This window comes from Miniopterus natalensis, chromosome 10, assembly GCF_054644295.1.
Source record: "Miniopterus natalensis isolate mMinNat1 chromosome 10, mMinNat1.hap1, whole genome shotgun sequence".
Taxonomy (NCBI): domain Eukaryota; kingdom Metazoa; phylum Chordata; class Mammalia; order Chiroptera; family Miniopteridae; genus Miniopterus; species Miniopterus natalensis.
In genome coordinates, this window is record NC_142090.1 from 54,887,328 (window position 1) to 54,902,144 (window position 14,817).

Consider the following 14,817-nt stretch of genomic DNA (forward strand, 5'->3'; position numbering starts at 1 on the left):
ATACATTTGTCTGTCACCCAAAATTCTCAACAGCGAGTAAGGATGGTTTGGATGCCTACAGTAGCATCGCTCCACAATCAGCTATTGATTATGGTAAAGACAAAGTTTTAGACATAGCCAAAGAAGAAGAATAAGTGAGCAACTGATATGAGCTCTGACTGTTTGGCTGCTAATGTGTCTTATACATAATGTATTTGCTCCAGAAAAGCCTTATCTTACCAGCTGATCTTATTATCAGCTCATTTGGTGAAGCTTGACTTAGGTGTAAGTTTACATGACTCCTTTAGGTTTATGTGATTTAAGAATTAAGGCTTCATGAATAAGGCCCTTAGTTTGTTTTCCTTAGAACAAAAAGGCAGTTTTCTAGCCTAAAGGGAATTGGTTTGATGGTCATATCCAGTTAATATAATATTGACTTCCTTTTGTATACTCCTAGATAGTTAAACAGAGACAATTTAGAGAAGTTGATTTTAATGGTATGAAAAAGTTGGTGTCAGATTTCCAAAGTTCCAGGCCAATTCTTTGTCTTATGTGTCATCTTATTTTGGTGAAAATTGACTATAATTAATAAGAAATACACATAGCACAGAAAATTGTTTATCAGTAGTGTTTAAGAGTAGCTTTACATTGCTTGCTGGTGGTTAGCTATTTTTCCCCCCCACAGAAACCTATCCTTGTAATTAGGAAAGGTTACATGGATGAGCAGGAAACTATCGATCTATGTACCAACTCATTCATTTAACAAACATTATGTAGCACCTCTATACCCTGAAAGACATTAAGGAAACAGAGATTAAGAAAACACATTCCTTGTCTTTAAGTGTTTTTGTTCCAGTAGAGGAATCAGAGAATAACTTAGAAATCACCATATACTTTGATTAGCATCATGAGGGAACTATATGGAGTGAAAGGGTTCAGAGAATGGGCACACAATTCAGCCTGAAGTGACATATCAAGAAAGGTTTCCCAGAAAAGGGGCCCTTGAATGAGTTAGCTAAGGAGACAGGTGGTAGCGGTCATTCTAAGCAGAAGGATCAACATGTGCAAAGGCATGTAGATTTGAGAACACAGCAAACTGAAGAAACTACATAGACTTGAGTTCATTTGGAGGGGAAAATGGTGGCAGACGACCAACAATATATAAGTGACATTAGTGTATTGCACAACTATTGCAGGTGAAGGCCATCCTAAATAACTCCAACATACAACTACAAAACTGGGGAAAAGACAAAACTACTAATTTTAGATCATAATATTTGCTGGAAAAACCTAAGAGTTACCTAACCAAGACCAGTGTCCTTAAGCCAAAAAAAAAAGGTTAATACATCTGTGACACAATAGGTTATAATGAAAACATTGTAATACCTAGTCCTGTATAAATTCAAACCATCTAGAAATGATAAATCCCAAGGCATCTGAACATTGAATATAAAACTCTAGCACAGGTTACATGTGGAAAGGGCTTCTGCTAAACTTGCATGCAGTCTCTCGGGCCCTAGGAAATAACAAGCTCTGCCATAGGTCATTGAGCTTCTCACATAAATCATAAAGCCAAACCTGATTGTGATATGTATAGCTTGGAGCTTTCAACCTTCCAGTCAAAATTTCCCCTGAATTCTTAGACGACTCTCGTTACCTTTGTAGACAGTCAGTCAGTAAACAAAAGTCAATGGAGCCACTACAAAGCATAGACTGACACGTGAAAAAGTACGTATTTAATAAGAAAGAATGATTGCTAATGGTCCTCAAATCAAGGCATTCATGTCTTCAGAAATAAAGAAGGATAAGCATGTTATCACTTCAAATATATCACTACATTGTAGAGAGGGGAATCTCACATGGCCGAGGCTAGGAGCTGGGATCACAGAATGGATTGAGTTAGTCAGTGGGGGAAGTTGAGCGTAGTATCAAAATGCCTGGGATCAAACCCTGTCTTTACCACCTATGGGCTCTTGAGCAAGATTTCTAGGTGCTCTGTGCCTCAGTCCCTCAATCTAAAATGGGATAAGATTGTAATGGGGTTAAAGGAGATATTGTATCACATGGCTGGTGTGGTTCAGTGGTTGATCAACTACCCATGAACCAGGAGGTCACCAGTTTGATTCTCAGTCAGGACACATGCCAGGTTTGGGGCTTGATTCCCAATAGGGGGCGTGCATGGGGCGGCCAATCGATGTTTCCCTTTCATCAATGATTCTCTCTATCCCTCTTCCTTCTCTCTCTCTAAAATCAGTAGAAAACATAAATTTTTAAAAAGGAGATAATATATCTACAACAGTTGAATTTAAGTTGGAATCTAAAGCAAGCAAACCACTTAATAATCCCCCTTTGACTTTAGCCCCCCTTGGATTTCTGCAACATTCAACTTTGCACCTGTACCCTCATTTTCTGCTAGTTTTTTAAATCCTTTCTTCACTTGTTTAATTTTAACTTAAACTCAGAAATGTACATCTCTTCCTCTACAATATCACCTTATTGTCAGAGAGGAAGACACGTTCTTTGGAAAAATCAAGAGACTGGGCTTTTCCACTTATTGGCTATGTAAATGTAAATTTTAGAAAGTCACTTCACCACGTGAGCTTCAATTTCCTCACCTATAAAGCAAAAGGCTTATATTATCTTCATGGCTCCTCCCAGCTCTAAAATGTAAAGATCTTGTGGCTTATTTATAGTTTTTTCCGAAGTGATTGATATAAATTTAATCCTACTTTATCACCTCATATAGACTTTCTTCCAAGCTGTTCTCTTGCAGTCTATTTAACTTTGTCATCTAATTTCTGTCACTTTTCCTTTTCCATAAGAGTCCGAATGATGTCATCAACACCTTGAAGTCCTGGTCTTCCGTGGCTACAACTCTTCCCTAAATGGTTCAACTAATGTTGAAAATATTCTAGTGGGACTGACTTTTAGTGAATCTGTGCTAATTCTTGGTAGTTGCCTTGTTCATTTCTAAGTAACTCTCATCTAGAAAGTTACCAAAATATAGAATGTTTATTAATTTATATTTATTCTTGTTTTACAGTTCCTTACTCCACCCTTTGCACCCTCTGAAAGTCCTCCACTTATTGATTTCTCAAAGGTTACTGATAGTGATTACATAATTTAATCTGTGAGTTCTTTCAGAACTCTGAACTGGAGGAGAGCTCAATTACTGTGATTACGAGCTTTCTTTTGCTCTCTTCTCCTACTTTGATGTGAGATAGCTTTTTCATATTGTTGTATTACTTCCAGGTTAGGAAACATTCTTATTAAGGAGAGTGAGGAAGCAAGAGGGACAGGCAGTGTCTTTCTTTTACTCACCTGGAACTCACCAACTTCCCCACCCAGTGGTTCTCTCTTTTTGCCACATCTTCCCTGAAACATAATAAACAATTGCAACAAGGAAAACCACTTTGCTCCATTTTCACATTCTGTGCTTCAGTATTCCTGACTCTCACAGGTTCATGCTGATCTTTTATGTTGTCCATGGGGATGCCCAAGGACCAAACACACCAACAGCACCTATCCCTTGTCACTATTTTTAACACTCAAATTCCCCAATTCACCCTTGCAACCCAGTGGGTTCTTTAAAGATATTCTCTTCTCTGTCTTGTTGAGACTACCCTGTATTATCTGAATTATTTTTTAACTCTTTCTATCTCTCTTAAGCTATATGCCTTTTTAGAGTTTCTATCCATAAGAAGTGTATCTCTACATTTAAAGCATATTTTTCTAAAGCATATATAACTAGACCATGTTTTTTCTTTCTCCACTCCTACTAATAATCTAATTGGGTAACTTTCTTCCAAAATTTCACATTACTTCCCCATTCTAAAATGGTTCTTATTTTAAAAATGCTGTCCAAGTGTAGGAGTTCCCCTATTTCTCCATGCTTTCTCAGAGAAACCATATGGCCAATAAAGCAAGTCAGGAATATTTCAGATGCCCAGTTTTTGGACCAATGAGACAGAAAACATCCAGCTGACAAGTATCTGGATGTCCCCTAACTCTAGTTTTAAGTTTTATGTTAAAAAGAAAGTTCCTGTTCATAGCAGTTAGGCAATTCCTTGTGTATACAACATTGCTTTGGAGCCTCTCTCCTCTTCTTCCTACCTGGGTCCTTTCTGTGCTTCAAACTTCAGATTCATAGTCACACAGGAGAAGGTAGACAGGAAGTTATGAGAGAGGATAGTCAAGATAGTTAAAGTGAAAAGACCTGCTCTAAATCTTGATTTTTCCCCCACTTTTTTTTTTTTTATCCTTACCTGAGAACATTTTCCCGTTGCTTTTCAGAAAGAGTGGAAGGGAGAGAGAGAGAAAAAAAAAACAAAAAAAATATCAATGTGAGAGAGACACATCAATTGGTTGCCTCCCACATAGACCCTAACTGGGGCCCAGGATGAGCCTGCAACTGAGGTACATGACTTTGGCCGCAATTGAACCCAGAACCCTTCAGTCTGCAGGCCAATGCTCTAACCACCGAGCAAAAACGGCTAGGGCCCCCCCACTTTCTAATTTTTCATTAAAGGCCATTGTGATTATCAAAGGAGCATACACACACTGGTAATTGGTTTTACAACAGAATAAATGCACTTTTAAAATGTATAAACCAAACCATAAACTTTATTCTTCTCTGGAAATCAGGTTAGGATGGGTGAGGGAGGGGAAGGAAGGGAGATTTATAATCTGCTGACTTCTGTGGTGATTACTTTTTACATTTAGCATTTTTACTCTTATAATTCCAGGAAACTAATTTTAAAAGGAACAGCTCACCATGATAAAAGCAGTTCAACACTTTGCTCTGTGATTCAATAGAGGTGATACAATTAAAATCATGCTTACTTCCTTATCAGTGTTCCATTCTCATGTTTCAGCTCAGTGAACATGCCTCCTTTTCCCACAGTAGGTTGTAGTCTCCACATTAAACTCTCTCTCTCTCTCACACACACACCCACACACCCACACACACACACACAGAAAGAGAGAAAGGTACAGAGAGATAAACTATCTTTAAAAGGATGGCAACAACTGCAGTTTTATGCTAACCCACCACCTTCCCCAAAATGCTACAGCTCCTTGTGCCCCTTCCCAGTATAGAGAATCTTTGCCATATTGCCATTATTGCACACCAAGTTCATTCTCTTGTACCATCTGCCTTGCTAGTAAATTGTTTTCAGGTATCCTGGAGAGCTAGACATGAAGCCACAGGATCCTATCAGCCAAAAGACAAGAGCTATTTTCTTAATCCATTTCTTATTGTTTATTCCCCTTGGAAGAAGAGTTTTCAGCAGATTAGGGTTCTTTCACTGTGGTTCCTAGTCGCCAGACAATGTCTCTGGGGATTTTTCAGGTCCTTTCATTCTCTGCCTCCCTGAAGGGTCAGGTCCTGATGAATATAATTTGAAGATGAGACACTGTAGCATCAAGATGAGATGGCCTCTCCAGTGCTAACCAGAAACTCCATAATTAAGCCAAGCCTATGCACGGCCTCTTATTACCAGTCTGCCACAGGAGTGCATAAACCCAAAGGAAGCCAGGTGCTCAGTACAGAAGTCTGGACGGTACTGGCTCAGTGCCATCTCAATCAGGCCGAGTAAACCAGCAATGTTCCTGTGTCCAAATGAATCACTATGGGCCAGGGTCTCCTGGTCCCAAGCAAAGAAGAAATAAATGGTATAATAGCCTTCATCCACCCACCCATCCACTGACTTCTATTCCCCAAATGTCATTCATCTGCTAAAACATTTTTTAAAAAGTCTTTACCAAATGCAAAATGTAAGGAAGATTTGGTTCTTAAATTTGCATTATACTGCATGCTAAGTACCAGATTTTCTAGCTGTTCTATTTGTAAAGTAAGAGGCACCAGGATTTGAAAATATATAGAAAACATTTTTGATAGCTCTGGGCTCTCTGGAAAGTAGTACTGGTTTTACAAGAGGCCAGGTCTCCAAGAACATGCTGTGTTGCTGTGTGTGAACTTGGCTGTTGGTTTCCTTTGCCAGGTGAAGTGATGATTAATCAGGACTCGGATGTCAGTTGTTTCATGTTACTTGTGCTCTTTGCTAACAGCTGCCTATTTCAAGCTGTGCTTCCTACATGTCAAATGTAAGCCTGAAACCACAATTTCCAGAAGGAAAATTTCAAAGTACTCTATAGAATATATAGGAATACTTAATGCGGTTTCTGATTATTTTAAATACATATTTATGCAAATACTCTATGCATAAAATGCTCCTTGTTAAGCTTGTCTCATTTTCCTCTTTTATTCTATAATAAATAAAATAGTGAAATATTATTGATAGGTGAATGATAAAATATTTAAATTCTTCAGAATAAGTTTCAAACATTTTGAAGTAGATGGTTCTTTCTTGACTAGGTAAGGTCCTCAATACTTTCTTATTTGCTTCAAAACCTAAAATACTATAAGAATAACATGTGTATGCTTTCCTTTCACATAGTCCAAGTAGAAATAAATTTTTTAAAAGAAAATGAAAGCAAAAAAAAAAATATTGGTCAAGTTTTTCAGAAGTTTAGAAAAGTATATGCCTAAAATTTGGGGTGGCAAACAGAAGTGATGTTTTGGGGCTTAACCTAGATCATAAGTCTAATTTGAACTGTCCATGTGGCATACAGTTCCCAAATTAAGCTCTTTCAGAAACTGCCGTTTTTAGCAGAAGAGGGGGAAGTGAGAATTCGACAACATCCAGCCTTTCTCTACACCACGACAGCCAAACTGTCTAAAAACCGAATCTGGCCAATTCACTGTCGCTCATTGTTTGACTGAGTTCTCAGAGAACCCCACACGCGTCAAGCAACGACACGGACGCCTGAACAGGATCGATCCTAGTCCAGGGTCCTGCATAAAGTCGTGGGGGTGGGGAGGGGGGTGCCCCTCTCATTTCTCTGCCATGTCCAGATCAGAAACTACCTGCTGGGAACCTGCTCCCTAACGTCCAAACTACAGCATGCAGAAACGCGTCCGGCAAAGCTTCAAGAAAGGTGTAGCCATGTAGAGGTGCAAAGGGGCCTGGGTGAAAGGTCCGGCGTTAGTCACGGTTTATGAGCAAGTCCTTCCCCTTTCTCCCTCCCCAGGTGGCAAACCTGCTCAGGCTCTTCCAGATCCCCCAGATCAGCTACGCGTCGACCAGCGCCAAACTCAGCGACAAATCGCGCTACGATTACTTCGCCAGGACGGTACCCCCGGACTTCTACCAGGCCAAAGCCATGGCCGAGATCCTGCGTTTCTTCAACTGGACCTACGTGTCCACGGTGGCCTCCGAGGGCGACTACGGGGAGACGGGCATAGAGGCCTTCGAGCAGGAAGCCCGCGTGCGCAACATCTGCATCGCCACGGCGGAGAAGGTGGGGCGCTCCAACATCCGCAAGTCCTACGACGGCGTGATCCGCGAGCTGCTGCAGAAGCCCAACGCGCGCGTCGTGGTGCTGTTCATGCGCGGCGACGACTCGCGCGAGCTGATCGCCGCCGCCAGCCGCGCCAACGCCTCGTTCACCTGGGTGGCCAGCGACGGCTGGGGCGCGCAGGAGAGCATCGTCAAGGGCAGCGAGCGCGTGGCCTACGGCGCCATCACCCTGGAGCTGGCCTCGCGGCGCGTCCGCGAGTTCGACCGCTACTTCCAGAGCCTCAGCCCCTACAGCAACCACCGCAACCCCTGGTTCCGCGACTTCTGGGAGCAGAAGTTCCAGTGCAGCCTCCTGAACAAGCGCAACCACCGGCGCGCCTGCGACAAGCACCTGGCCCTGGACAGCAGCAACTACGAGCAGGAATCCAAGATCATGTTCGTGGTGAACGCCGTGTACGCCATGGCGCACGCCCTGCACAAGATGCAGCGCACGCTCTGCCCCAACACCACCAAGCTCTGCGACGCCATGAAGGTCCTGGACGGCAAGAAGCTGTACAAGGATTACTTGCTGAAAATCAACTTCACAGGTAAGCGGGGAGCCCTTCGTCACCGGCCGCGGCGCCAACGGGTGGTACCCGGCGGCAATCAGGTGCCTCTGCCTCGCCCCCGAAATTGTTTCCGAGCCACAAAAGGGGTTCAGACCCTTCCACAAATATCCCAAGATGCGATGTGACGGCTCTTTGATGTTCTTATTTCTTTTTCCGTGACTGCCTTGGCCGGCGCCCCAGGTGAGATTGGAAGCCCCCGGCGGGCTGGCCGCGGAGGCTGCGGAGCGCGCGCTGTGCTGCACTTGCTCTGTTTCCTGCTGCTCGCTGTAAAATGTGACGCCCGTGATCAGGCCGTTTAATCTTCTTTAGCAGAACTGACAAGTCTCTAAGGAACATGAGCTTCCAAGCCTTCCTTGTGGGTGATTTGGGCAAGAGAATCTTATAACTTTCACAGTAGGTGAGAGGGGAAAAAAATCACTGTTTTCCCAGAGTCAGATGGGGGGAGGGGAGGGAAGATACTCAGACCACGGAGATTTCTAGGCATCTGAGGTTATTCTGGTGCTGTACAGAAACGTTTCTGTGTCGGCATTCAGGGTTGTGGATTTTCTTAAATTATGTTATGAAATGAAACATTTTCTGGGAGCCTGATCCAAGCAAATTGAAGGCTGGTGGAAGCTATTTTGATACAGTATTGAACATATAAAAGTGTATTTAGAGTGGCTTTTGTCACCTCTCTGTCTACTTCTAAACATGGTTTAAATATTTCTAAATATAACATTGCATTTTTATGCATTACTAACATATAAGAAGCACAGAATCTTTAGGGTAGAGTCCTCTACTAAGGCACATATAATAGAACATCAAAGTCCTGGTTCTGGGGCCTTTAGCTTAATTCTAAATCTCTAAGTGGTAAGTAATATTAGTGGGCAGAAAAGGTTTTGATGTCAAAAATATTACAATGGTAAAATGCTTTCATTTGCCTAAATGGCTAATAATCTCCCATGGCACTACGGCATCATTAGAGTCTGCACAGTCTGTTTCAATTAGTTTTTCATTCAAGACATGAAAGTTTGTCTGCTCAAATCATACTATCACTGGAGCAAGCGGCAGTTCTCACATCGGCATTATAGATGAGCCCCCAGGAGTCAAACGGTCTGAAAAATCACTGGTAATTCTGAGAGAGGATCCCATGACCACTGTTTCTTACTTGAGAATTCTCATTCCTAGACCAGCCTTGAAAATAAGTATAGAAATGACCAGCCTGCATCCGTGTACATCTTTTTTTTTTTTTCATTCTACCCGCAGGGAGCCAAAAGTAGCAGAAATCAGTCATATCAGCATCCCTTCCTATCCATCTGATGGATATCATCTCTTAACATTAGAATGACTGTTGTACGTGGTAAAGATTAAATCTTTTCTTTGCCCTATATTCCCACAGCTGTATTCCATATAGAAATAACAAATATATATATATATACATACACACACACATATATATAATAGCAAATAAGTATTTATCTCAAAAAAGGATATCTTTACCCTAAATATAAGTGAACTCCCAGGTGTCTACAGATTGTATCTACAATGCATTTGATTTTAAGGATGAATAAAATAAGCATCCTCCTTTCAGACTACCTTGGAGCAATCACTTATCTTTATTCACCATATGTATTAATTAACTTTGTTATTCTATTTCATTCCTTCCTTCTGAACGTTCAAATATGTCACCTCAGCAACAGCTTAGGAGAAAGGGAACTCTTAAATTTCAGGGAGCCCTGGAAAGGTGCTTTATAACTAAAACACTTTCCTTCATTTCCCTGACTGTTTAAGTCTTAAATGGTAAAGAAAAATGAAGAAATAAGGTCATTATTTGGATAAAAAAAAATAAGTGTTTTTTCATTGTTGTTGTTGTTTTGTGTGCCTTACTCAGTAACTGACCCTGATCCTACAATTTGGTTTGCCACACAGACCAGACCAGGGGGTGGTATTTTAGCTTTCTCAATTTGTCCGACATTACCAGTCATTCCCCATCTCAGAAGAGAACAGAAAGGTGAAAAACGCATCTAGGCCCTGGCCGGGTAGCTCAGTTGGTTAGAGCATCGTCCCAATGAGCCAAGGTTGCGGGTGTGATCTCCAGTCAGGGCACATACAAGAAGCAACCAACAAATGCCTAGATAAGTGGAACAACAAATCGATGTTTCTCTTTTTCTCAAATCAATAAATTAAAATTAAAAACCAAAAGATTTAAACTACAGAAAAGAGAGGGAATGTAGTCCAGCCACCAGGTAACTATGAGGATTAGACAAGAAAATGCATCACTATGGGAGGATACCAAGATGCTAAATTAGCTAAATATGTACATTAAAAAATTTGTCCTACAAGGCCTACCCGATCTGCCCCCTCCTGTCTCTTACTGCTCTCCTGTCGTCACCTTTTACTCTCCCTCTTTCTCATTTTGCTTCAGCCACTCTTGTTTCCAAACTTACCGATTTTTCACTGCCAGCTCTCTCTGCTTGTAATGCCTTTCCCCAGGTATCTCCTATGACTAATTAACTCCCTTATTCCCTTCAAGCCTTTAAATGTTGGCTTCCCGGTGAGGCCCACCTGGCAATCTTTCTTAAAACTGCAATGTACTGTGCCAGCCCCCCCACTGGTGCCCCATTTCCCTTTGACCTGCTCTACTTTTTTTTTTTTTTTAACACCATTTTTTCACCTTTTCTCATACCGGATCATTTATTATTTTCATGTTTATTGTTTGATCTTCATACTTGAATATAAATTCCATGAAAAAGGATCATTATCAGTTTTGTCCGCTGATGTAGCCCAAGTATTACAGGCACTCAGCAAATATTTGTTGATTATGAATAGCACTTGATACTCTATGGAGACAGAGAAGGAAATACAAGTTTGAGTGTTAAACTCTGCCTTTTTACAGGCAGAGAACATGTTTCATCTCTGATCTCAAATACCCAACAGTTTCTGGTACATGGTGGGCATTATATAAATGTTCACTGAAGGAATAAGGAATGAGAAAAACAATAAATACATTTATAATGATTCATTTTTGTGAAAATTTAACTTATGTGTTTTGTTCATTCACAAATGAATTTCAAGATAGACACGTATATGACTTCTGAATGGATTGCTATTTTTTTAAACTAAATACTGTCCTTTGGTATATTCTATCATTGTATTTGAGAGAGATAAATTTAAAACCACACTGCATTAGTGCTGGATCTCTTATCTATCACTTTGATAGAGGAAGCCCCAAAACTGAAAGTGACTTGCTCAAGGTCATCCAAGTGGCTAGTGGCAGAGCCCAAGGCTGAACTCCTGGTCACCAGATCCAATGCTACTTTTGTATATACACAAGGAGCCAAGGAAGTTGAGGACTTTGATCCCAAACTCCTACCATAGTTTCTGATACACACCAGATAGTTTGTTAAAGGAATGAAAGGCAATCAATCAGTAGGTTTGAAATATGTGTCTTTTTGTGCTCCTTTTTATTTATGATCCTTTTAATGCTCCTGGGCCACTTTTTCAATTATTTGGAGCTAAGGTGGTTCATAAAACACCCATACTTTGGAAACTGAGCCTTAGAATCTAAACCTTAGGGTATTAAAAAAAAAAGTTTCAAAGAATTTTTTTATTAGTACAATTTTTTTCTTCTGAAAGAGCCATGCCATCCAGAATGCTAAAATAAATATTTAAATGAGAATTATGTTTAGTGTCATTTGACTTTTCAGACTCGTTTTGAATAAAATTTCATGAGCTCATTATGTGAAAGGAAAGCTTAAACTACTTACGACAGTTAAAAGCAGAGGAAACAGAGGAGAATGTTAAACATTTAAAGAAATGCAGTATCAGTGTCATTTTGTATGTTCACAGTGCAGTATAATTTCTCTCACATTTTGCTCTGAGACCAGTTCCAGAAAGTGGAATAGAATAAAATTATAGTTACAGAAGGCTTTCCTCGAAGATGGACTTGCCCCTACTCCTCACTTGACAGAGGTGGAAATTCAGAATGTCAGTATTATGATCTTCACTTAGCAAAGCACATAAAAATCAACTCAACTGTCAGGGTGACGTGGTAACTATATATCCAATTCAAAAGAAAGGGTTCCCACCTACTGAACACACTGCCCCAGGTGTTCCAAGACCCACTCAGTGTTGAGTAAGCCTTACCTCGGGAATAACATTCACACCATTCCTCTGAGTCATTCACAGGGTTGGGCTAAAACTTTGACAGTGGAAACTTTGAGAACTAGACAACAATAGGAAATTTCTCATGATCACCAAACAGGTGAGAGAAAAACCATCAGGATCCTGATTTAGTTATTCATCCCACAGATATTTTTAGACTTTATGCTGGGACCTGGGGACCCAACAGTAAACAAGACAGATGCTGTCGCCGCTTCGTGGAGCTTTACCAACATCTGGGCACCAGAGCAGGATTATTGAGGGCTGCAATATGAGGGTCTTGAGGTCTGTTTTGGTTTCAGTTTTTGTTTTGGATTGGAAAATGTTGTGTATCTTATACCCAGAAGAAATCTAAACTCACTGAATAAATCTTACTCCCAGGGCTTGACTTACAAGCAAAAAGGACAACTTCCTGGGACTGCTGGACTGAAGCTCAGTAGAATTGGGTAACGGAACACACGGCTCTGACAGGGTTTTTTTGTTCATTTAGTTGGCTGGTTGCTTTTTTCCTGCCTCACTTACGTTTTGCACTCTCATCTCTCGGTACCAGCAGAGAGACAGACTACTGAGATCAGAGAAGACCTGGAGCCAGGCAAAGATGGTCCAGCCTTGATCTTATGTTTACAGCTCTCTCCACCTGGGAGAGGGGCAGAAGCAGCAGATGGGTAGTCCTGCAGGTGCAAGGGTCACTCCTGGCATGGGACTGCAATCACAGAGCACAGGCTGGGAAGAGCAGATTTTCTGGGACGCTGCACTCCAAGGAATATGTTCGAGCTGGCCCCTACCCAGCAAGGCTCTCTTGAAAAGTTCAGGGCCATCCAAGGCACAGTGAGGAAGCCAAAATGGTAATGGCCACATCTTTAGATGAATGGGCTTTGAAGTCCCTGAAAGAGCAAACTGCTCTTGATCTTGCTTCCTCCCCTGGAACATTTGTATTTCCCACAAAAGCACAGAAACTTGTTCCAGCTCTGCTGATCAAAAGCATTTCCAAAACAGAGAGATAAATATCCTGTACTTCTTTTCTCCCTTTTCTCTCTGGTCAGCTTCCTGAGGTCACAAGAATACAATTTAAATCCCAAAAGGCCACTACTAATGTGGTTACTTACTTGTTTATGCACCGTGCATCTATGCTTTGGTGTCTTGGAAGCTTGAGAAATGGTTCTCATTTTAAGGTCACACAGTAGAGAACAGGAACCTCTAGAAAACGTAATTTTCCACTTTGGCCCGAGCTTCCTGCTGCTGCTGCTTGTTACTATTTTTCTTATCATATGGTTGTTTTTGTTATGACTATTATTATTATTTCATAGCCCTCAATTTATCTTGGTTCATTTGAAGATCCACCCTGTCTATGAAGCAGAAAAAAGTAATCACCTCCAATAAAGTATTTAAGAAGCGAATTCTACCACCTGACTTATCAGAAACAAGTCTATAAATATATTATTTCTTAGATGTTTCCAGACTTCTCGGATATTGTGGTATAGTTACAGTAACATCACTTGCATAGGTGTCTAGAGACTGAACAAAATATTCTGACTATTTTTTAAAACTATAACCAACATATAGTTTAAAAATAAATTTAGCCTGTATCCTTGATCTTTGGGACACCTGGCATTCTCTGTTGCTTTAGAAACACAGATTTCCAATCTCTGTTGCTTTAGAAACACATGTTTTTCCACTTCTGTATATCTACTTATCCTCAACAAGACACTAGAAAGCCAAAATAGAGAAAGGAAGTATTGACAAATGATTCAGAAAAGAAATTTCTGACCAGGATGGCAATCATGTACTGAAATGGAGGACTTTTCTCTAAAGAATTTTAAGATTAGTTTGTCATCTAATGAAACAGGAGGTTGTGGAAGATGCTTCCCAGAGCTGGGGTTAGTGAACCTTCCGAGGCACCTAGCAAAATTCCCATAATGCCTGAGCAGTGAGCACATCTTCTGAAGATTAAGGACACTGATGTCGTACCCCCAGGGTAGGCACTGAGGAGGACTGCTCAAGAACACAGGGGCTGGTCACTATTCTCACTTCCCTCTTACTTTAAACATTTTTTAAATGTCCACACTATCTTTAGTCACTATATGTGACATCCCCAGAAAACATTACATAGTCATCCTTCACATTTTTCTTCAAACCCCTAGCATTGTACCTGGGTAATAATGTAGTCACTCCATTTGTGTCTGGTTCATTCCAATGCTATGATAGGGAAAAGATTTATTCCATTGTCTAAGATAAATTAGAATTTAATAAGGTGGCACAGTCCCCAGAAGTTACAGTACCAAATAACATTCCAGAATAATCAAAGATTTAATCCTATCTTAAAACTATAATCAATTTTTCTAGCCCAGAGTTCACCACATATTTAATTTGCAAAATGATATCTCAGATACAAAATTATATTCATAAAAAAACTAAACCACTGAACCAAGTGAGATTAGATGTTCTAAAACTGGCCGTTAATATTTTTCTTTTTAAAAATTTTTCTTTCAGCTTTATTGAGATATAACTGATATATAACATTGTGTAAGTTTAATGTGTACAATGTGTTATTGATTGGGTACAATTGCATATTTCAAAATAACAACCATAGCTTTAGCTAACACCTCCATCTTATCACAGAAGTACCATTTTTTGTGTAGTGAGAACATTTAAGAACTACTCTTAGCAACTTTCAAGTATATAATACAGTGTTACTAACTATAATTACTATTCTGCAAGTTATATCCCCA

General features: G+C 40.4%; 1 protein-coding gene across 2 annotated transcripts in view; it reads left to right on the forward strand.

Annotated features, from left to right (window-relative positions):
• The window catches only part of GRM3 (glutamate metabotropic receptor 3), an 88,728-nt gene that overhangs the window by 13,290 nt on the left and 60,621 nt on the right, over positions 1–14,817 (forward strand). For both annotated transcript variants that reach the window (XM_087821406.1, XM_016218918.2), the window contains exon 2: positions 7,072–7,927. In XM_087821406.1, coding sequence (XP_087677532.1) covers positions 7,072–7,927 — 856 coding nt within the window. The remainder of the gene's footprint in view (positions 1–7,071; positions 7,928–14,817) is intronic.